Here is a 24,136-nt window from a genome sequence, read left to right as displayed (position 1 = left end):
AAGGCTTTATAGGTCCAAAATCAAAGAGCACTTGCCAAAAAGAAAACCTTGGCCTTATAAAGAACTTGATTCTTCTATTTGATGATAGTTCATATTATTTCTGTCTTAATGCTCTTCATATAATATGGTGAAATTGTATCATAATATATGTTTTGATCACTTTTTCCCCCATTTTTTTTAGCCTCTAAATCTCCTTTCATTAATCATGGTACCTCTAACGGGAGCAATACAGTGATGTCATCAAAAGAAGTTAAAGAACATTGAGGCAGATTTTTTTCTCATTGTTACATGACAGATTTTTGTTTGCTTGTTTTTGGGACACATTCAGCTGTGCTCAGGGCTTACTCCTGACTCTGTGCTCAGACATTACTCTTAGAGAGGCTCAGGAGATCATAGGCAGTGCTGGGCATTGAACCCAGTTTGACCACATGCAAGAGAAGTGTCTTAGCTGCTGTATCATAACTCTGGTACCCAACTGAGAAATCATATGTAAATTAGCTGGAATGAATACTTTTGTGTGTGTGTCTTTGTTTTGGGGTCAGGCAAATGCACATTTCTTGATCTTTCTGAGGACTTGCCAAGTATAACACTTGGTTATGTCTGTGTCAATTTTAAAGATTTCCAGAGGTTCTGAAATAGGGAAAAGTAACATTTTTTTAACGACGGTTTTCTGTTTTACTTGATGAGATGCCTTATGTTTCTGTGCCTGGGGGTGGCATACCAATGTAAGAGGTGAGTAGGAGTCTCAGAGGGAATCACCGGCAAGAATGAAGTCAAGTGTCAGAGGCTTTGCAGGGTCAGTGAAACAACTGATGTAAGTGGAGAATGTGGACAACTGGGAAAATACTCCAGACTCCCAGAGGTTGTGCCGCTCAGCTCCTGCTGCCTGGAGGAAATGCCACTCTGCACTGGTGAACCATCATTCAGCTTTTGTAAAGAGACTATGGAAATTCATATGTTTTTGAACATAGAAATGTTACATTTTGAAAAGTTAGTAGTTAATATCAAAGTTCAAAATAGGAGGCTGGACAGATAGTACAATGGGTAGGGTCCTTCCTTGCCTTGCAGTCAGCTGACAGTTTGATCCCTGGCATCCCATAAGGTCCTCTGAGCACTGTCAGGAGTGATCCCTGAGCCAGAGCCCAGAATATGCCCTAAGCACAGTAGTGTTTTCTCCCCAGAAACCCTGAAAAAGCACTCCATGGTTAATAAATTTAGACTGCATGTGATTTCTAATAAGTCAATTTATATGGTTTGCATTCACATACTTTGAAGACTGCTCTCTAGTCCTAAATCTGCCTGAGAGCTGTGTAATAAGTCAGACTAATTTAAATTTCCTGGTAATAACAGATATATTTTATGAAGTAAACTAAGTTTTTTTTCTATAATGCATTTTTCTTTCCTAACTTGTGACTTCCTGGTACTGGAAGCTACCTTATTGCTACAGGTGGATAAGAAAAAATACCCAATCTTTGGAAAAAAACACAGATTGTGAATTGCATTTTTCATCATAATAGTTTGTTGAAGTTTTCTTAGAATTTGTATGCTGAAGGGGACTGAGACAGTATTAGGTCCACATTCTATAGCCCACAGATGTGGACACTGGTTCAGTTTAGATCAAGCAGAAGCAGTTTGTTGAATGACTAAGTCAGGCTGGATCACCTTCACCCCTGCTCTCTGCTAAGTGAGGTGCTCAGTGTGCTGAGGATGTTTTGTAATTTTCTCAACAACCTTATGAGCAACTGTTGTCCTCTGATTTTACAAACAAGGAAACTGAGATGTTGGAGCTTGTCCCAGGTCATAGCTAGTAGAGATGAAGTTGGTGGAGTGTGTTTGTCCTTATAGTGTATTACTCACTATTTTAAAGGGACTTGGATTCTTAAATTCCTAGGGCATTTAGGCTCCTCCAGGAAGTTGCTGTTCTTAGAGCTTGGCATTTGAAGGAAAGTAAGAATATTTTTAAATGTCTCTCTTATGGCCTAAGAACATCCTCTGAGGTATGTTTATTCCTATTTAATTGACTTGTTTCTATGTTATGATTCTTGGTGAAGATTTATTTTTTGGACATTCAGAAAGTGGGGTTGAAGTCATAGTACAGTGGGTAAGGCACTTGCCTTGCATGTGGCTAACCTTAGTTCAATACCTTGCCTTCACCAAGAGTGATTCCAGAAAGCAAATCCAGGTATAACCTCTAAGCGTCACCAATTGTGGCCCCAAACAAACAAACAAAAATCATTTCAGAAAGTACTATTTAGTGAAAGTGCTGGACTTCTGTGGTGTGGAGTAGCAGACATGAGCTCAGACACAGAGGCTCAGAGACCTGTGCTCGGTCCACAGAGAGCTGTAGTGTGGCCTTGGGGAGGGGCATGCCATGCTGGGGACTTAGATTCCTCATCTGGAAGGCAGAAGCAGCTGTGCCACTCTCCCAGTAATGCTCTAAGAAAGAGCATAGTCCTTGGGCACTCTGACGCTTGGAAATAACTTACCCTCCCTAGTAGATGACGTTGCTACTTCTAGGCCCATGGCCAGAAAGAAAACAACAGTGCTAATACTAAATAGCATGAGCGCGTAGGCTGTGGGCTGCCATTCTGAGCATGCTTACTGGGTATGTGCATTCTTGTTCTCATGGTTTGGATGTTGGAGCCTTTCCTAAGAGCAGAGGTCTGCATCGCAGAGTCACTTTCCTGTGTGCTAGCAAACTGAAGCTGCCTTACTCTGGATCCAGAAATGTTGATGTATGACCACAAACCAAGGGCAGTTTTTTTTATTTTGTTTCATTTCATTTGCTGTTGGAACACACCCAAAAGGAGTGTTCTGAGCTTACGTTGGCCTCTGAGCTCAGGGATCACTCTGGCAGTGCTCAGAGGACTGTATATTGTTCTGGGTACCTACCCAGGATTAGTACTTACTCCTGTGGTACTGGGTATATATCCAGGATTAGTGCTTACTCCAGGATTAGCCTTACTCCACTATCTCTCCTGTCCCCAAGGGCAGTTTTATTTTTTAAGGATTCCAGTATTCTTTATGAATGAAAGAGACCTGTGACAATTGAGAGGCAATTGACCTGTGACAATTTGACCTGTGACAAAAGAGACCATGGCATTAAGCCTTTAAACACTTCCTAGTCTTTCCTGGCATTTAGTTTTTTTAACTTAAATATTTATTTTTTGGTTAGTAAGAATGGGAGGTGGTCAGAGCACATGGAAGTGACTCTGGTTTGACTGTTTGCTATTAGCAATAGCGACTGCTGTTTCCGTTTCTCTTTAATGTATCATCAAAGTATATTTCAGGTAATAAAACCTAAGCAAATGGACATTTCATTTTTGAGCTCTAATGCTATTCAGCTGATACACATGAAGAAAGGATGCACTAAAAACCTTTCTTCGTTATTCAGGAAGATTACCTGGAAGAGTTATTTGGTAGGTTGTTGAAGTCAATGTATGATCTTTTAAAAGGGGATGAGTATCCTTTCTAGGAACCTCTAATTCAAAACTATTTCTGTGAAGTTTTAGCAAAATTACCTTTTCTTTCTTCTTTTCCAGAAAGTAACCAGTGGTCTTTCTGCTATGATGTAGGGAGAGGATTTTTAAAATTTGATCCTAAGGAATATGTCCTAGTGAAGGTCCCTCATGTCCATTTGAGACAGTTGGGTAAAAGAAATGATGCAAGGTACAGACTTTGTTAATGCTCAAATTCCTTGTCAACTTTCTAGACACTTCAAGGCCCTCAATGACCTAGTTTCTACACTTAATATTTCACTCACATTCCAAATTATATCTTGCAGTCTTTTCCATGGAAATCTTGTGATTTACTTATTCCCCTACTTGGAACCTTCTCTCAACTACTTATTAAGTGGGGTGGCATTGAGCACTGTTACAAGGGAGCATTGCCTCCTTCAAGATCAAGAACCATTAGATTTGAAGGTGTTTGGAGACTCTTGCCAGTCTTAACATTTCTGAGACTCAGGGTTCAGTGACAAATAAATATTCATCATTTGAGGGAAATTAGTCACTATCATTTAAAATCAAAAATAAGTATTTGATGTAACTATGTTGTATATTTGTGTTCTAAATTCACTTGATGATAAGACAATTTGTTCTTAGAAATTGTTTCTCTGTCTTCCCCTGTTCTTTGTTTCTTTGAGTTTTGTACATGAGAACTGGGGTTATTTTCTATAATCACAATTGTAGTATTTCATGCATGTATATATTATATGTCTGGTCTTTCACAGTGGAATAGCAAAAATTCAAGCAGGAGAACTATGAATTTGATGGACTAATGCTTAATTCAACCTCTATTTGAGGACTTAACTGTCCAGGTGTACAGTTATATAAAATTAATTCTTTTTTGAGGGTCATATGTTGGGCACACACTGGCTACTCCCAGTGGTGCTTAAGGCCCATATTGAACATGTATGAGCAAAGCATGTTTCTAGAACTTTCAGCCAGCTCTTGCTCCTTCCTTGAAATACACACAACAAATGGCAGGGAAGGGAAAAGAAGGGAAGAGAAAAGAGGGGAGGAATGGGAGGGGAGAGAAGGGAAGATAAGTGGCCAGATTCCAATTTGCACTGTAGCACTGTCATCTGGTTGTTCATCAATTTTCTTGAGCCGGCATCAGTAATGTCTCCATTGTGAGACTTGTTGTTACTGTTTTTGGCATACGGAATATGCCACGGGGAGTTTTCAGGCTCTGTCGTGTGGGTGGGATACTCTTGGTAGCTTGCAGGGCTCTCCAAGAGGGATGGAGGAATGGAACCTGGGTCAGCTGTGTGCAAGGCAAATGCCCTGCCTGCTATGTTATTGCTCCAGTCCAGATTCCAACTAATGAAATAAAATTGTTCTGATTGGAGAAAGTATTTTTCAGTGTTTCCTACAAATGTATCAGGCAGCATTTAACATATTTCAAGGTCCTGGATTAGATTTAAGTCAATTTATTGAACAAGTCCTAGAATATTTGTCTTAGAATACAGTAGAATTGTAGCACTGTAGCACTGTGGTCTCGTTGTTCATCAATTTGCTCAAGCTGACACAAGTAATGTCTTCATTTTGAGACTTGTTGTTACTGTTTTTTGCATATTGAATATGGCACGAGTAGCTTGCCAGGCTCTGCCATGCGGGTGGGATTCTCTTGGTAGCTTGCCGGGCTCTTCGAGAGGGACAGAGTTATTGAATCCAGGTCGGCCACGTGCAAGGCAAAAGCCCTACCCACTGTGCTATCGCTCCAGTCCCTAGAATATAGTAAAAGTGAAAACAAAAGGTGAAAGAAGTTTTCAAAATTTATGATGTCCTAACAAGATATATATATATATATATATAATGCACGTATAATGCATTATATAATGCATATAGAGGGCATACACTGAAAAACAGTATGGTTGAAGGTGAACAGGTTCCATATTGCATGCTGATTGAGGGGTCAGGGCATCAAGTTTGGGACTTCCAGGAGGAAAGTCAGAGAAATTTATAAGAAGTATACAATAAATGATAATATCTATATTCTCATTGTCACTATTAAGGTTGCAAATTAAGTACGAATGAAATCTAAGTCTACAGGTTACCTGAGGTGGGGGTAGTGAGGCTGAGATTATCATAAAAAAACAAAGATATGCTGAGTTCATGACAATTCCTATCAGACATCAAGGACATGGGTTCTTCTGGGGACAGCTTGTGTCTTCCTGGGACCTAACTGTCTAGAATAGTGGGTGGAGTCAGAGGAGTTAGATGTTTCACAGAGAGAAAGCTCCTGGGATGGGCCTTCACACTGCTTAGCAGGCAATGAGAGTCTTCTTGGAGTTGTTTGACTCAGTGAAAGACCCTGTGTTGGGCCACAGTTTGATCAGCGTGATAGGAAATGCTTCTTTGGGGGAAGGTCTTCTCCATTGCCTATCAGCTCCTCTTTTGGTTATCTGCCCTGCACTGGCTTTTAATCTTTATTTTCTTAACCCTGGACTGATCACTGCATTTGCTCCTCATTGGTGCGATAAGGTGGGAGAGCTCTTGGAGTCACAAGGTTTAGGGGAAGCAAAGTTACCAGTAGGGGGCAGCCCAATATTCTCTTTAGTCTACTGATTTCTGACCCAAACTGGAACAGGAAATAGAGGCTTTTAGACTTCTTTTGGGGTCAGAAGTCACTGGAAAATTGAACTCTGGAGTCTTTGATCACTGAGTAACTGAGAAGCCCTGGAGTCCAGCTCTTTGAGATCATTTCACTTGTATGTCTTCCCTCCTCTGGTCCTCCCTACCTCCTTCCCTCTCTTGCCTGCTTCTCTCCCCTTCCTTTCTTCCTTCTCTCTCTCTTTTTATTCTTTAAAACTTAAAAACCTCAAAAAGAGTAATAGAACCATGCATTTGCTTATAGTCAGAATTGGCGCTTTAACATTTTGTATTTTTTATACAAAGCTTTTATATTTTAGTAAAGGAAATAGTGTGCTTCTTTCAGACCCATTCTTCTTTCCCAAGGTGACCTTTTCCTTCACATACGTACTGAACTATGAATATCATGTGGTATTGTTTTCTGTGTATTTCTGTTTGTTTGAGACACACTTAGCAGTGCACAGGGCTTACTCCTGGCTCTGTGCTTAGGGGATCATACCCTATTCCAGGAAATGAACCCAGGTTAGCTGAGTACAGGATGAGTATCTTACCCACTATACTCACTGGCCCTATTTTCTGTATATATTAAAACTTCATATAAATTGTTTTATATTGTATGTATACATCAAGAAATTTTACTTGTTTTTCTTTTTGGTTTAGCATGAAGATGTTTTTCTTCTCAATATAAAGTTCTAGTTTAGTTCACATACATTTCACACACCAATTTCATTTCTGACCACACCCAATGGTGCTCAGGGATTAGTGGTTTTGTGCTCAGGAATCACTCCTGAAGGTGTTCAGGGGACATATGTGGTACATGGGGATGAAATCTGTGTAGACCACATGCAAGGCAAGAGTCATTGTATCTTTCTTTCTGAGCCTCATTTTTTTTTATTTGATGAAGTCATTTTTTTCTTTTCAGTTTTTGATTCTTACCTACCGCAGTGCAATGGCCCTTCTTTTTATGTCTCCTTATGTGCATGTGGGCTGGAGTGATAGCACAGCAGGAGGGCCTTTCATGCAGCCGACCCTTGTTAGATTCCTCCGCCCCTGTCCGAGAGCCCAGCACGCTACTGAGAGTATCACACCTGCATGGCGGAGCCTGGCAAGCTACCCATGGCGTATTGGGTATGCCAGAAACAGTAACAATAAGTCTCACAATGAGAGATGTTACTGGTGCCAACTCGAACAAATTGATGAGCAACGGGATGACAGTGACATATGTGAATGTGTGGAAATGCCTTTGGGGCAAATACCTATATATGAATTCAATGAGCAGGTGAAGAGACTAAAGAACTCTCAGTGATTCCACAACAGTGACATTCCCCAGTCTGAGTCAGCTGGGGTGGTGGATGGGTTCCTGACCATCATTCCAAAGAAACCTGCCCCATGTTACCATGTTGATTACATGGTGTGTGTGTGTGTGTGTGTGTGTGTGTGTGTGTGTGTGTGATCACTCCTGGAGATCTCAAGGGACCATATGAAGTACCAGGGTTCAAATTACAATTGGCCCCATGCAAGGCAAACACCCTATCTGCTGTCCTATAACTCTGGCCCCTATGTGTGATAATTTTTAAATATTTCAAGGTCTTGGGGGGAAAATACCCTCTGTCTTGGAGGCTGTTTTATGGAAAACAAATGTCTGTCAACTCTGAGAGTAATTTCTCTTCGCTGCAATTTTGTTCTTTCTCAGCATTTATACATCCCTTTTTACACCCTATTCCCCTTTGTTGTTGCAATGACTAGGCATCACATGCGCTTGGCATGTTGTTCTCAGAGTTTATTGTGGTGCTTGTTGGGTTTCATACACTGCATTGCAGGACTTTGACATGTGCTCCCTCGCACTAATGCTCATTTTCAGTTGTGGTGCTCTCACACATTTTACTGTAGTGCTCACCAGGGGTGTGGGGCTGTGGTGCTCACACACACGTTGGCTGGGGGTTGCATACTTGGCAGTCGTGCTCACATGTCTTTAATTGTGCTTGCCAGGGTTCACACATTTTAGTTGCTTTTCTACATTGACTGTAGGTTGTACATGGTGTTGTATCTTTGGGGACACCAGAAAGCAGAATCACTGGATATTGCTGAGCACATGTGGATGGAATTGGGGAATCAGACCCATGCCTTACACTTATAAGGCAGACACTTGCACCACTGAGTCATCCGTGAGGTCCTTTCTAAAATTTGTTTTTTTTAAAGTCCGTGACAATCTTATATATGTATAGCTTGCAATAACAACATAATGTATATGTTTTTACCTTTTTAGATTGTGTAGAAGAGACCTCTACTGACTAATTCTTCCATTCAGAATTGTTTATTATTTCTGTCATTTTGAGTCATGTTTGTAATAGCAGAGCTAGCACTGTCATCCTGCTGTTCATCAACTTACTTGAGCGAGCGCTAGTAACTTCTCCGTTCTTCCCAGCCCTGAGATTTTAGCAGCCTCTCCTTACTCATCTTTCTTAATGATTGGAAGCTTTTTAAAGGTCAGGGGAATTAGACCTGTTACTGTTACTGTTTTTGGCATATCAAATATGCCATGGGGAGCTTGTCAGTCTCTGCCGTGCGGGCGGGATACTCTTGGTAGCTTGCCGGGCTCTCGAGAGATACACAGTTATATATTTCCCTCTATGATTTTGTGGAAATGGGTAGGAAGTGTCTTATGACATGTCGCAAAGCAGCCACATGGTCCAGGAATATGTTCGCTCATACATAAGGCTCAGCACGAGTGTGTAGAAAGCAGCCTGGAGTGTGATGGCAGTTGGGTAGTGGAGGTCGGCTGCCAGGGCTGGGTCCCTTAGGGCACGGAGGTCTCTTAACTGCCCCCCCTCTGGGGCGCCCGAGGGAAAACAGCCTGGTGTGGAGTCCGGTGGCATGGTTATAGGGGAATGATTTTATGCTCCCTTCCCAGAGAAGCAGCCATGAGATTTGGAGGGTGGCCGATGAGGAGATTATCTGGCTTTGGCAGGAGATGGCAGAGCTACAAAATTGTCTTTTCTGTCTTAATTGGAATATGTCATACTTCTTAAATTTTTTGAAAAAGATAGGGAAAAACCTATTCTGGCACAACTTTTTGTTTTACATCCTTTGAAACTGCAAGTCTTGTCTACATATTTAGTCATTAATCTCTTCTAGAACCCAATCAACCAGCCATCCAGCTAGACATCCAAACAGACAGCCAGGAAGATGTGACAAGCTAGCTCTCCAGCTAGGATAGCAAGTCATTAGTTTCATCTTTTGAATATTTGACTTGTGCATGGTACTTTTTTGATGTTGTTATGCACATTGAAAATTATGAAATAGAATATATTTTTGGTATTTCTTTATTTTGGGGTAACTCTTGGTGTGTTCAGGACTTATTCTTGCCTTTATTATTACGGTCTTTGTTTCATTTTGGGGTAACAATTGGTGTGTTCAGATCTTATTCCTGGTTCTATACTCCTGGTGATGTTGGGAGACTATATACAGCACTAGGGTTTGAACGAGGGTTAGTTGCATGCAAGGTGTCTTAACCTCTATAACATCTTCTAGTTCCAGATTTATCTATATATACATACTCACTGTTGCACATAGAACTTTTTATGAATAATTAGTATAGAAATTTCCATGGTGGCAGGATTTGAACTTTGTCTTTGTTTTATTGAGAATTTTCTTGGTTGCAAATTACTAAAATTTGGATCAATCTTCTGTTAGTGACTTCTAACCTCAGTGATGTATGGATCTAAATACTAAAGTGATACTTTAAGGGTTAAGTTTCTCTTTTTATCTCTTAATTCTTTTTCCTTTCTATGTCCTAATTTATTCTTGGGAGTGTTTACTATGGCATTAAACATTTCCCATGGAAATCCCAGACCTCCTTTGTAATAATATTTCTATGAGAGAGAGAGAAAGAGAGAGAGATAGAGAGAGAGAGCGAGATAGCGAGAGAGCGAGCTCAGTTGTGGTTATCATCATGTTCAAGCAGCCAGACTTTTCTTTCCAGCCCAAGTTATCAGTTCACTCCCTAATTTGAGGATTTGGGCAGTTGGTTAAGACAATAGTTCCTATAGAGAGTGCATTAGGTTCACGTGGGTTTTTTAAAAATGCACTTTCTGAAAGGAAATAACGATATTATTACACATGTAGAAATGGCTGTTGCTGAGCTAAGAAAAGAAATAACAAGGAGAAAAGGGGGGAAGGAGGGTAAGCTAAGATAGTAATGTCTTCAGGGAGATTAAAAAGAGGGAATGGCTGCTTTGGGATGTGAAGAGAGATGTGATTTGTCCCAGATCACAGTAGCAAACCCATGACCATCACATAAGACGTACCTTTCTGAGAATGAAGATGAATTTCTAAGCTATTTTCACCTCAATACAAAGGAGATATCTTGAAATGAGGCGCATACTGAAATCACTAGCTGAAAAAGTAATCAAAAATTAAGAAAACATGAACCTAGTGAATTCACCATCAGCCTGAAAATCCAATCATTCATGGTTTCTATTCTATATTATTTAGTTTTGCTTCTCTTACTGCATTTAAAACGAATAAAGAAAGGGGACTAGGATAAATGGAGATGAATGTCCTGGCCACTGTGGTGAGGTTGGATGAAAGTTTCCCATTCTTTTTCATATTGCCTGTATTCTGATTTTTATTCTTCTTCCCCTTACAGTTACATTGCAAATCAGAAGAGATTAGAAATCATCAATGAAGGTGATCTTGAAGCTTACGTGGGATTGAAAAATCTGTGAGTTCTCAGAAGTGCATACCTAATTTCCAAACTTTTTTTTTTATACCATCAGGGGAACCTCCATTGTTTAGTTCTGACATGCACGCATTTATGTGTTTTTACAGGACAATTGTGGATTCTGGATTAAAATTTGTGGCTCACAAAGCATTCCTGAAAAATGGAGATTTACAGCACATGTAAGTAGTGATTGTTTTTATTTTACTTTTCATTACACAATTTATTTGAGTCTCTATTTTCATTCTTTTTCTCTTTCCCCTTATTTTCCTTTTTTCTTACTCTAAGCTACCCTTTTCTAAAAAATTATACATGTTACAATATCTTGTAACCATTAGCTTTGATTTTAGTTTGATGACTGAATAGCTTCAGAGGGCTACTTGGAACAGTCTTTATTTTCTTTCATGAATTCTGGGCCATTTCCATCTTGGACAGAGTAGTAGTTTAACAGCAAGGAATATGATATGAGAACTGTCCTGTTATAGTGTCCATGATTCTTTTTCTTGGAATCATCACATGTTTCCTGGAAAACATCAAACTAGTTGCAATAAGAAAACAAAACAAAAAACCCTGACTTGTCCTTGGCCTTTTCAGGGAACTAAAATTACTAATGCTCCCCTGATCTCTATAAAAGAACATATTTTAAAGCTTCATTTTCTCAAAGCTATCTGTCATGATAGATAAAAATGGAGAAAATGGATCACATGGTATGATAAAAGTTCAGACAATTATTGACAGGGGCAAATGCTTTTCTTGAAATCAAATTGGTGTTTGTTGAGTGCCATTAAATGAGAATATGGACGATGGGAGCTCTTTGGTTATTTGCTGCTAAATCATTTTTAGGCTCTGGCATTTAATAAATGAGACCTGGGCTGTCTGAGAGGTGTCTTTATTAAACATTTCTCTGAGCTCAGATTTGTGTCCCCCATACTGGAGTTCAATGGAAACTTCTGCAAAAAGGATATTGCTTGAATTCATTGGCCATTTTGGTTTTGAAAATCATATTTCAATGATTCTTATGTGTGCATCATAGTCTAAGTTTACCTAGCAATATAATGCTAATTCACTTGCATTATCTCATGTGATTTTTTTCTGATGGTAAGTAGTGGAGATCTTACTCATTCCTATGTCATAGACATAGAAGGAGATGTAGAAAATCCTAGGGGATTTTCAGGACCATATATATTCAGGGACCAGCTTATAACTCCATGTTGACTCCAGGCCATGTTAAAAGTAGAGGAAACAAAATATGTGTTATTGGGAGAGAGGCAGAGAGAGAGAGAGAGAGAGAGAGAGAGAGAGAGAGAGAGAGAGAGAGAGAGAGAAGAGAGAGAGAGAGAGAGAGAGAGAGAGAGAGAGAGAGAGAGAGAGAGAGAGAGAGAGAGAGGAGTGTACCAGAATTAAGGTGCTTGCCTTGTATGTTCCTGCCCAGTTCAATCTCCAGCACTGCCAGGAGTGATCTCTAACCACAGAGCCAGGAATAAGCCCTGAGTATAGCTGGGTGTGACACAACAAACAAACAAACCCAAATGTGTGCTATCCACTTAGTTAGAAAATCATTTCTTCTTATTTCTGTTTTTGGGCCCCACCGAGCACTGGGGTTATGTGCTGAATTTACTCCTGACTATGTGCTCATGGATCATTCCTGGTGAGCTTTGGGAACCATGTGAGGTGCTGAGTATTGAACCTGAGTCAGGTGTGTACAAGGCAAACACCCTACCTACTATGCTTTCTCCACCTGACCCATCAAATTGTTACTTCTTACAGCATTTGTTCTTTTTCTTTTCTTTGGGAAGAACAGTTTTTCAACTGATATCCAGGCCAAAAATATAAAGATATCATCCTCTTGGGATGGAGCGATAGCACAGAGGGTAGGTCGTTTGCCTTGCACGTGGCTGACCCAGGTTCAGTTCCCCCGTCCCTCTCAGAGAGCCTGGCAAGCTACCAAGAGTATCTCTCCCGCACTGCATAGCCAGGCAAGCTGCCCGTGGTTTATTCGATATGCCAAAAACAGTAACAACAAGTCTCACTTGGAGACATTACTGGTGCCCGCTCGAGCAAATCGATGAGCAATGGAATGACAGTGACAGTGATACAGTGATAATCCTCTTAAGTATAGACTACCTGAATACCTGCAGAGATTTGTTGATATGAAAAGCCTAAATTTCATGTAGCCAATTTTGTGACTTCATATTTTATAAGTAACCTAATAATAAAATAAGTTTAAAAATAAAGTATGTAGAATTAAAATATTAAGAAAATTGGCAAACCACATTGAATTTTCTATGGAACCTAATTAACACATTTCCTTTAAATACTTTTTGGCATCTTATTTTTACTTGATTTGCCTGCACAAATATGCTGTCTGAGTAGGCCCTGACAGTATTACAAGAGAGAAATTGTATGTAAAAAAGAATTAGAATGCTCTAATGCAAATCAGTTGAATATAATTAGTGATCTATGTGGCTAAGTTCTGGTATTTCATTGCAGTTGACTTTAGACCTAGATTATTCAACAGTCACATTTCACTTCCTTTAATGCTGTGATTTATATAGTAGATGCTAATCTATCAGCGTTTTCTATTTTTCTATACCTCCTAAACTTCTTCACTTTCCTTGATGCATGAAAACCAAAGCTACTTGTCTAATTTTTTCATGGTAATATATGGTAGAATAAATTGTAATGGTACTTCCTGTGCTATGCATAATTAGATAAAACCTACCTTTTGCCCTATCTTCCAAAGAGGTGTCCTTTGGAAATAGAAAAGCAAAGAGAAGTACAGAGTCTAGGAAGTTGCTTTAAATATAACCATCTAGGGAGTCCAGTCTTTGATCTCACTGCAAGAACTACTCATGAGTGGTAATAATGAATTATGCAATAATGAATTATACAATATTCAATTTTGAAGTCCTAAAATTATAGTAATCTTTATTTTGTCTAATGAAAGAGATCCCCATGTGCCAATATATGGTATTAAAATAAAGTTAATTGGATTTTAAAAATAGTATGGGGCAGGAAACTAAATTAGGAAAATTAAGTTAGATCTACCTGTCTAGACCTTTGTTCCAACTTGTGCTCCTGACTGCAGCCATGAGTGCTGATTTCTTCACCCTGATTTGTTTCATAGAAACTCCAGAATATCAACCCAGTAGGTTTGATATAAAGTAATCCTAAATTGTTTCTCTCTACCCTGGACTATATTGATTCTCTTTCTGAGTTTGTCCAGCTGTATAAACTTGTGCAGTAAAACAGTTTATTTCACCTTAGGTTTTAAGAAAATTTAAATAGAATATTTTTGTGCTTCTTCTCCAACCCAGACTACATTTAGTGCCATATAGTTACTGTCCAGAGCCCTAATCACTGAATTTATTTCTAAGCACCTTTAATTCCTGCCCAGCCCCAGAGAACCTGCTCAGAGAACATGCAAACACGTAAAAGAATACTCTTGTGTAGGTCAAGGCTGGGATGTGTGGAAATGGCAGTGGAGAATGAAGTGGGAAATGGACACATGTATTCTTGAGCTCTAATGCTTGGACATTCACTCCTGGGACTCGACCTCTCCTAAGAGGGGCAGACATACCAGGGCACTTCAACCCATTATTTACTTGGACTGACTGACACAAAGAACTAGGTAAGGAGCTAGGATTACAGTCTCCTTAGATTGTCCCTTCATTGGGGTTTCAGTCCAACATTTGTTTTCCTGAGCTGAAACATGCGAAAAAAAGACTGGTGGTGATTTGTAGGTGAAATTGACTGTTTTCATAAAAGTTAATGGTTGTGCTCCATTCATGTTACTTGTGAATTTGATGTCTAGAGGCCTGAGCATTTGAATAAATTTTAAATATAGTCAACCAATAAATAAACTTTTGGAGGGAGTGAGTTACCAGAATTATGGTTCTGAGTTTCTCACTTCAGTATCTCATCTTTGGGAATTCTAATTCTTTCCATTGAATTAAATGACACTAATTTTAAGTAGCTTCTAATTGTTTTTATAGTCTATAAGTTTATTGTTTTATTGCTTATATACCTGGTTTTTCTAAAAGAGGTGGTGGATAAATCTTGTTAAAGGACCAATTGGACGGTAGATAATATACTTACACCTCTAATGGTGAATGATGCACAAGTCACAGATTTTTTTTCTCTCTGTTAATGCTACTGTTGCAGTAATTGAAAGTTTCATACATACTTGATGGCCATGCTTGCATATTTGGTTGTGGTCTGGGAATCACACCGTTTAGTTGTACTTATTGGGGAACTCTTTAGTTCTGTTGCTTGACGGTTCTGTTCTGAAATCACTGTATCACTGTTATCCCATTGCTCATCGATTTGCTCGAGTGGGCACCAGTAACGTCTCCATTGTGAGACTTCTCGTTACTGTTTTGGCATATCGAATACACTACAGGTAGTTTGCCAGGATCTGCCGTGCAGGCGAGATACTCTCAGTAGCTTGCCAGGCTCTCCGAGAGGGGCGGATTATTATGTTCTGAAATAGTTCTGAAATATGTGGTTATGTTTGTGGCAGCAGGAACAAATAGAGCTACTAGAACTGCCTTCAGTGCATGTGGTGGGCCTGAATATTATACTTAATACCTCACCATTTCAAGGCAGACACTTTAGAACCTCAACCATCTCCCAGCCATAAAGATGCAAAATTGAAACTCATCTAAAATTTAAAAATACATATTTGGAGCACATTGTTACATTTTAAATCATGATCATGATGTTTTTCATAGATTAGTTAGTTCCTATTTTGACATGTTGCTAAAATAATTGGGATAAAATCTGATATATTATTTCCTAATTTGTTCATTGTGTTCTCATCATGGCATTAATTGGTTATTTTAGAAGTTATAGATAAAAAATGCAGCAGAATTTGTACTTAAATTCTTTATAAAAATGTGTAAAATTTAATTAATCTTCAGAGTTTTGATTCTGATGATTTCAAAAATTATGCTGTTTATTTTTAAAATTATTTTTATTTTTTATTGAATCACTGTGAGCTACAGTTACAAAAATTTCATGTTTGAGTTTCATTCATATAGTGATCGAACGCTCATCCTCCACCAGTGCACATTTTCCACCACCAATGGACCAGTATTCCTCCATTCCCCTGGCCCACCTCTCCCCCTGCCTCTGTGGTAGACAATTTCCCTCTTACTCTCTCTCTCTTTCTATTATGGATACTATGGTATGCAATACAGATTCTGAGAGACCATCATGTTTGGTACTTTATCTACTTTCAGGACACAAATTTCATCCCAACCAATTACTCCGACCGTCATTGTCTTAGTTATCCCTTCTCTCTTCCAGCTGCTTTCTCCCCCAGCTCATGAGACAGACTTCCAACTATGGGGTAATATTCCTGGCTCTGTGTCTACTGTCCTTGGGTGTCAGTCTCATATGATGTTATATTATATTCCACAAATGAGTGCAGTCCTTCTATGTCTATCGCTTTATTCCTGACTCATTTCACTTAGCATGATACTCTCCATATCTCTCCACTTATAAGAAAACTTTATGACTTAATCTCTCCTAACAGCTGCATAGTATTCCATTGTGTAGATGTACCAAAGTTTCTTAAACCAGTCATCTGTTCTTGGGCACTCGGGTTGTTTCCAAATTTTGGATATTGTGACCAGTGCTGAAGTGAAGATACAGGTGCAGATATCATTTCTACTGTGTTTTTTTGCACCCTTGGGATATATTCCCAGAAGTGGTATTGTGGGGTCATATGGAATCTCAATTTCTAGGTTTTGAAGGACTGTCCATATTGTTTTCCAGAAAGCCTGGACCAGTTGGAAGTCCCGCCAACAGTGAAAGAGCATTCCTTTTCCCCCACATCCATGCCAGCACTGGTTGCTTTTGTTCTTTTGAGTGTGCTAGTCTCTGTGGTGTGAGATGATATCTCATCATCATTATTATTATTATTGCAGGTAGCTATACAGTTTTCCCAAGACCACTTGTTGAAGAGGTTTTCCTTATTCCACTTCACATTTCTTGCTTCTTTATAAAAGGTTAAGTGGTCATATATTTGAGAGTCTATGACAGAATATTCAATTCAGTTCCATTGGTCTGCGGGTCTGTTTCTAATCCAATACCATGCTGTTTTAATTACTACTGCTTTGTAGTACAGTTTGAAGTTGGGGAAGGTGATGCCCCCATCTTCTTTTTTTCCCAAGGATTGATTTAGCTATTAGTGGGGGTTTGTTATTCCATATGAATTTCAGGAGTGTTTTGTCTATTTTTTTGAAAAATGGCGCAAGTTTCTTGATAGGAACCACATTAATTCTGTATAGTGCTTTGAGGAGTATTGCCATTTTGATAATGTTAATCCTCCCTATTCATGATCAGGGGATGTATCTCCATTTCATAGTGTCCTTTTTAATTTCTTGAAGTGGTGTTTTGTAATTTTCCTTGTATAGGTTCCTTCACCTCTTTAGTTAGGCTGATTCCAAGGTACTTGATTTTCTGAGCTACTGTTGTGAACGGGATTGTTTTTTAATGTCTCTTTCCTCTCTTTCATTTTTATACTAGGAAAGCCATGGACTTTTGGGTGTTGATTTTGTAGCCTGCCACTTTACTGTACATTTTTTTTTTTGTTTCTAGGAGCTTTTCTGTAGCGTCTTTAGGATTTTCTAAGTATAGTATCATATCGTCTGCAAATAGTGATAGCTTGACCTCTTCTTTTCCTATATATATGCGCTTAACATCTTTTCCTTGCCAAACTGCTATAGCCAGAACTTCCAGTTCTATACTGAATAGGAGTGGCGAGAGTGGGCAACTTTGCCTTGTGCCCAATCATGGAGGAAAGCCTTTTAGTTTCCCCATTTAGAACAATGCTTGCTGTGGGCTTGTGGTAGATGGCTTTGACTATATCCAAGGTCAGTAGATACAAGGGCAAGGAGGGTTGCCCTATAGCTGGAAGCCTGCTTCATGAGTGGAGGGGAGAAGGCAGATAAAATAGAGAAGGGATCACTAGGGAAATGATGACTGGAGGAACCAGTTGGGATGGGAGATGCATGCCGAAAGTAGATAATGGAACAAACATAATGACCTCTCAGGGTCTGTGTACCAATCCATAATGCCCAAAAGTAGAGAGAGATTATGGGAATATTGTCTGCCATGGAAGCAGGGGGAGGGTGGGAAAGGGACGGTATACCGGGGATAACAGTGGTGGGGAATGTGCACTGGTGGAGGGTTGGGTGTTTGATCATTGTGAAATTGTAACCCAAACATGAAAGCTTGTAACTATCCCATGGTGATTCAATAAAATTTAAAAAAGGAAAGTTCCTTCGATGCCCATTTTGCTGAGAGTTTTCATCATAAAGGGTGCTGCATCTTGTCAAATACTTTCTCTGCATCTTTTGATATGATTATATGGTTTTTATTATTTCTGTTAATGATAGATATGTTGGGTTATGTTAATTTACTTGCAAATGTTAAACCATCCTTGCATCCCCAGAATGAATCCTACTTGGTCATGTTGTATGATCTTTTTGATGAGTTGTTGGATTCTGTTTGCTAGGATCGTGTTGAAGATCTTTGCATCTGTGTTCATCAGGGATATCAGCCTATGATTCTCTTTCTTTGTGGTATCTCTGTCTGCTTTTGATATCAGGGTGATATTTGCTTCTTAGAAACTGTTTGGAAGTGTTACTGATTCTTCAATGTCCTGGAAAAGCTTAAAAGGATTGGGAGTAAGTCCTCTTTAAAGATTTGGAAGAATTCAGTAGTGAATCCATCTGGGCCAGGAGTTTTGTATTTGAGGAGACTTTTTATTACTGTTTAAATTTCCTTGATGGTGATAGGTCTGTTTAGATATCCTAGGTCTTCTGATTCAGCCTCAGAAGGCTATAGGCATCCAGGAATTTATCCATTTCCTCGCAGTTTCTTTGTTTTGTGGCATAAAGATTCTCAAAGTAATCTCTGAGGATCCTTTGAATTTCTGTAGTTTCTGTTGTGATGTCCTCTTTTCTATTTCTTTTTCAGTTTTTTAGGGTTTTCTCTGTCCCTTTCTTTGTGAGTCTTGCAAGAGTTTTATCAATCTTGTTTTTTTTTTTTTTTTCAAAGAACCAGCTCTTGGTTTCATTGTTCTTTCAGATTGTTTTTTGGGCTTCCATCTTGTTAATTTCTGCCCTAAGGCTTTTTGTTTCTTTTGGGTCACACCCAGTGATGCGCAGTGGTTACTCCTGGTTTTGCACTCAGGAATTACTCCTGACAGTGCTCAGGGAACCATATGGGATGCTGGGAATCAAACCCGGGTTGGCTGCATGCATGGCAATCTCCCTACCTGCTGTACTATTGATCTAGCCCCACTGCTCTAAGTTTTATTATTTCATTTCTCCTGCCTGGGTTGGGGTCCTTTTGTTGCTCATTCTCCAACTCTAAAGCTGTGAGGTTAGGTTACCTATGTGGGCTCACTCTTACTACCTGAGGAATGCTTGTCGAGATATAAACTTTCCTCTTAACACAGCTTTTGCCTTGTCCCATAAATTCTGGTAACTGTGTCCTCATTTTCTTTCATTTCCAGGAATCTTTTGATTACCTCTTTGATTTCCTTTCTAAGCCACTCACTCAGTAGTAAGCTATTTAATTTCCAGGTGTTTGATTTGAATTCCTGTTTCTGGGTGTGATTCACTTCAATTTTTAGTGAATTATGGTCTGAGAAGATTGTTGATACAATCTCTATATTTTTAATTTTATGGAGGTATGTTTTGTGGCCCAGCATGTGGTCTATCCCATGTGCACTTGAGAAGAATGTGTATTCATTTTTTTTGTGGAAGAAGTGCCTTGTATATATCTACTAAGCCCCTTTCTTCCACTTCTTCCCTCAGATAAAGTATGTCCTTGCTAAGCTTGAATCTGGTTGATCTACGAAGTGATAGCGCGGTGATAAAGCGGTGTTGAAATCTACTACTAGTATTGTGTTTCTATCAATGTCTTTCTTCAAGCCTACGAGTAGTTGTTTTGAGTACTTTGCTGGTCCCTCATTAGGTGCATATACATTTAGTAGTGTGAGTTCTTCCTGCTGTACAGATCCCTTGATCAATAAGAAATAACCTTCACAGTCTCTTGTGACCTTTTTCAGTCTGAAATCAATGTGGTCAGATACTACAATGACCATCCCAGCTTTTTTAAAGGAGTTGTTTGCCTGTAGGATTGTTTTCTGCCCTTTGACTTTGAGTCTGTGTTTGCTCTGATTATTCAGATATGTTTCTTGCAGGCAGCAGAATGTTGGGTTCAATTTTCCAATCCATCCTGCCACTCAGTTTCTTTTAGTTGGTGCATTTTGCCCATTGACATTGAGAGAGATTATTGTTATGGGGTTTTGTCCCTTCTTCCTGCTGAAGTTTGGTGTGTTTGATGGGCTTTTCTTGTCTTAAAGTAGCCCATTTAGTTGTTCTTGTAACCATGGTTTTGAGTCTATGAAGTTCCTGAGCTGTTGTTTGTCTGTGAAACTGTGTTGTTCCTTCTGATATAAATGAGAGTCTGGCTAGGTAAAGTGTTTATGTTGAGACATTTATTTCATTGAGTTTTTCACTATATCCCACAACTGGTTTTGGGCCTGAGGGTTTCATCAGATAAGTCGGCTGTGAATCTTAAGGATGCTCCTTTATCGGCAATTTCTTTGTTTGATTTTCGTGCTTTCAGAATTTTGTCAAGGTTCTCGTCATTTTGATCAGGTTGTGTCTTGGGTATTTTTATTTGGATTTCTTCTAGCTGGTACTTTTTGGGCCTCCTGAATCTGGTTGCATGTGCTCTTCATCTCCAGCAATGATGTCTTTGACAGTTTCTTCTTTTTCAGGTTTTTCTTCCTGTCCCTCTGGGACTCCAATCATTTTTATGTGATTCTTCTTGGCTTCGACCCGATTTTCTCTTGACATCTGTCCATTTATTGTGAGTCTCTTTTCCATTTTCTGCTGTTGTCTGAAGATTCTCTGCACCTCATCCTGGAACTCACTGATTCTGTCTTCAGCAGCTTTTACTCTGGTGCTGAGGTCTTCCACTGAGTTTTTCAATTAACGTACCAGGTTTTTCATATCTGTCATTTCCATTTGTAATTTTGTGTGCATTTTCCACATTTCTGCTTTCAAATCCTCTTACATTTTATTGGTGGTGTGTTCCATTGCTTCTTTTAGCTTCCTGTGCATCCTCAGTAGTTCTCTTCTAAATTCCTTGTCAGAGAGGTTGTCTAGTACTTCATTACTGTTTGGGTCTTCTGGGCTAGACTTTTCACTAACTACGTTTGGTGGGCTTCTTCTTTGCTGTACCTTTGTGACCTGTGCAGTTTAGACCTTGACCCTCACTGTTATTATTGTGTTTTTGATGTCATATTAATTGAGGTGGGGCTAATGACTTATTGGCCTAACGTGTTTCTGGTAATCAAGCTGCCTTAGTCAAAGCTCCACCTAAGAGGATAACTTATGCTTCTTATCAGATATGGAGGGGGAGAATAATTTGTGGCTGCTATGGCCATAACTCCAGAAAGCACCCCCACCAGGCTGGTACCTGGATAGGGGGAGAAGAGGTGGTTCCCAAAAGGTTGGCTGCTATTGGTATGGTTCGCTTTTGTTTTTTGAATGTGTGCCAGTCTCTCTGGTGTGAGCTGATATCTCATTGTTGTTTTGATCTGCCTGATGATTAGTGATGAAGAACATTTTTTCATGTGCCTTTTGGCCATTTGGATTTCTTCTTTGAGAATTTTTCTGTTCGTTTCGTTGCCCCATTTTCTGATGGGATTGAATGTTTGCTTTTTGTAGAGTTCAACTACACTTGATCTTAGCCAAAAGGCTTGGGGGCTGGAGAGATAGCACAGTAGTAGGGCGTTTGCCTTGCACGCGGCAGACCTGAGTTTGATTCCTCTGCCCCTCTCGGAGAGCCTGTCAAGCTACCAAGAATATCTTGCTCACACAGCAGAGCCTGGCAAGCTACCCGTGGCGTATTGGATATGCCAAAAACAGTAACAACAAGTCTCAAGATGGAGACGTTACTGGTGCCCGCTTGAGCAAATCGATGAGCAATGGGATGACAGTGACAGTGACAGAATTCAAGTAGTGTCTTGTATATCCTTGATATTAACTCTTTCTCAGAAGGCTATTGGGTAAATATTCTTTCCCATTCTGTAGACTGTCTTTGTAGTCTGGTCACTGGCTTTTTTTTTTTTTTTTTTTTGGAGTTGCAGAATCTTCTAAGTGTAAGATAGTCCCATTTGTTTATCTCTGTTTCCACTTGCTTGATCAGTGGTGTTTCATCTTTGAAAATACCTTTAGCTTCAATGTCATGGAGGGTTTTGCCAACTTTTTCTTCAATGTACTTTATGAATTCTGGTGTGATGTTGAGATCTTTAATCTATTTAGTTTTGACTTTTGTGTATGGTGTTAGGTAGAGGTCTGAGCCCATTTTTTTTTTAAATGTAGCTGTCCAGTTTTACCATATGCTGTTTATTTTTATTTTATTTATTTTTATTTTTTATTTTTTTAAGTCTCAGTCATATAATGATTGAACCCCCATCCCTTCACCAGTGCTCATGTTCCACCATTAAGAACCCCAATATACCCCCCTCCCACCCAGCCCCCACCCAAGTAACTAATGATCTTCACTTTATTCTCTCTATACTTTGAATACATTCAGTATTTCAATAGAGAAGTCACTATTATTGTTTGGAATTTTCCCCCAATAATCAGGCCTGTTGAAAAGGCATCATTTAATAATTTCTTTTCATTGCTAAGAATGAAGACTCTATGGATTTCTGATATTTTAGTTCAGTTCACAGTCTAGATGCATTTCTGTAAGAAGCTGCTCTGGGTGCCAAAATGGGTTAGAAGACCTCTCAAATCACAGTCTTTAGGAGCAGAGGGTCCATTTCGCATGCATCAGCTCTGAATCTTATCTGGGGTATTTTTAAAGCATATTTTTCTTGGTGAATTTATGATTTTAAATGTTGATCTAATCCTGTTATTAAATGTATGTATAATGACTTCTCATAGAAGCAGAGTGATGAATGGGAGGCAAATGGGGTTGTGTGGAGCATTGGTGAAATAAAGTGGTCCCTGGTGAAGGAATTGGTGCTGAAAAATTGTATGCCTGAGACCCAATCATAAATAACTTTATAATTTCACAGTGAATTGAAAAATAAATGGACCCACGTATGAAAAACTAAATTTTATGTAAAAGAGCTAAAAGCATACAATGTGAATTTGTGTCCCCTCTCCATAAGAATTATAAGAGATGCCAAAAATTAGCCATCATTTCATGTCAGAGATTGTTGATCTCTCAGTAATGCATGTAGAAAGATAAAAAAATAAATTTTGAAAAAATAAAATATCTATTTTAATATATACTTAAAATGTAACATTTGAATTTACTTTTTTATTCTTTTTCAGCAATTTTACCCGAAATAAATTGACAAGCTTGTCTAGGAAACATTTCCGTCATCTTGAGTTGTCTGAACTGTAAGTTATCATTTTGTGTAATATTTGGGGAAATTTTGGAAGAAATGGACAATTATATTTCTCTTACTGAGTGTTACTGAAATCTATATTTTATTGGGTTTGGGGCTGCATCCAGCAATGCCCAGACAGACTTGTGGATCTGTGCTGAGGGATCATTCCTGCTGGTGCTGGGACCATATAGAGTGCCAGGGATTGAATACAGGCCAATCATATGCAAAGCAAGAGCATTAATGTGTGTACTATTTCTTCAATTCCTAAATCTGTATTTTATGTAAGAATTTTTGAAAAATATTTTCTCAGATTTTACTCACTTCTTTTATTCCCTCATGAAAATATGAGTCAGTAATGAAACAATAGATGCATCTGTGGTAATATGTAATTTATAAGTCTATATGCTGTTCTATTTAATCATTTTATATACAATATATAATTGTTTTATAAGGGAGGAAGCAAATAAATAGGTTTGTGTGGAAAGTGGTTACATATTTAATAAATATCATAGAGCCTACTTGATACCTCTTATGTCCAGGCTCCAGTAGAAAGCAAACCCATTTGATAAATTCTTCTGGTATATATGCAGAACAGAATACTATACAACTGTAGAAAAGATGAAAGAAATAAAGATGAAATCTTACAGTTTGCTACAACATGGATGGAATTGTTGGGTAACATGTTAAAGGGTAAAAGTCAAAGGGAGAACTACAAATTCCAAATAATCTCATAGATCTGTGTAGAAAGAAAATAAAAATGGAAAGGCAGTATCAGTGACAAATGCTTAGTCATTCATTACAAAACTGAGGTTATTGAGCACTGTGGGGAGGATTAAAGGGAAACGAAAGCTAGAATAGAGAATGACATAAGGACAGTGA

At 38.9% G+C, this 24,136-nt stretch overlaps 1 protein-coding gene across 8 annotated transcripts in view; it reads left to right on the top strand.

Moving 5' to 3' along the window:
- The window catches only part of NTRK2 (neurotrophic receptor tyrosine kinase 2), a 398,774-nt gene that overhangs the window by 22,030 nt on the left and 352,608 nt on the right, over positions 1-24,136 (top strand). For all 8 annotated transcript variants that reach the window (XM_055135520.1, XM_055135455.1, XM_055135589.1 and 5 more), the window contains exons 3-5: positions 10,744-10,818; positions 10,926-10,997; positions 23,199-23,267. In XM_055135520.1, coding sequence (XP_054991495.1) covers positions 10,744-10,818; positions 10,926-10,997; positions 23,199-23,267 — 216 coding nt within the window. The remainder of the gene's footprint in view (positions 1-10,743; positions 10,819-10,925; positions 10,998-23,198; positions 23,268-24,136) is intronic.

This window comes from Sorex araneus, chromosome 1 (genome assembly GCF_027595985.1).
Source record: "Sorex araneus isolate mSorAra2 chromosome 1, mSorAra2.pri, whole genome shotgun sequence".
In the NCBI taxonomy this organism is placed as follows: domain Eukaryota; kingdom Metazoa; phylum Chordata; class Mammalia; order Eulipotyphla; family Soricidae; genus Sorex; species Sorex araneus.
Note: the sequence above shows the minus strand (reverse complement) of the source record. Positions and strands in the feature narration are given on the sequence as shown.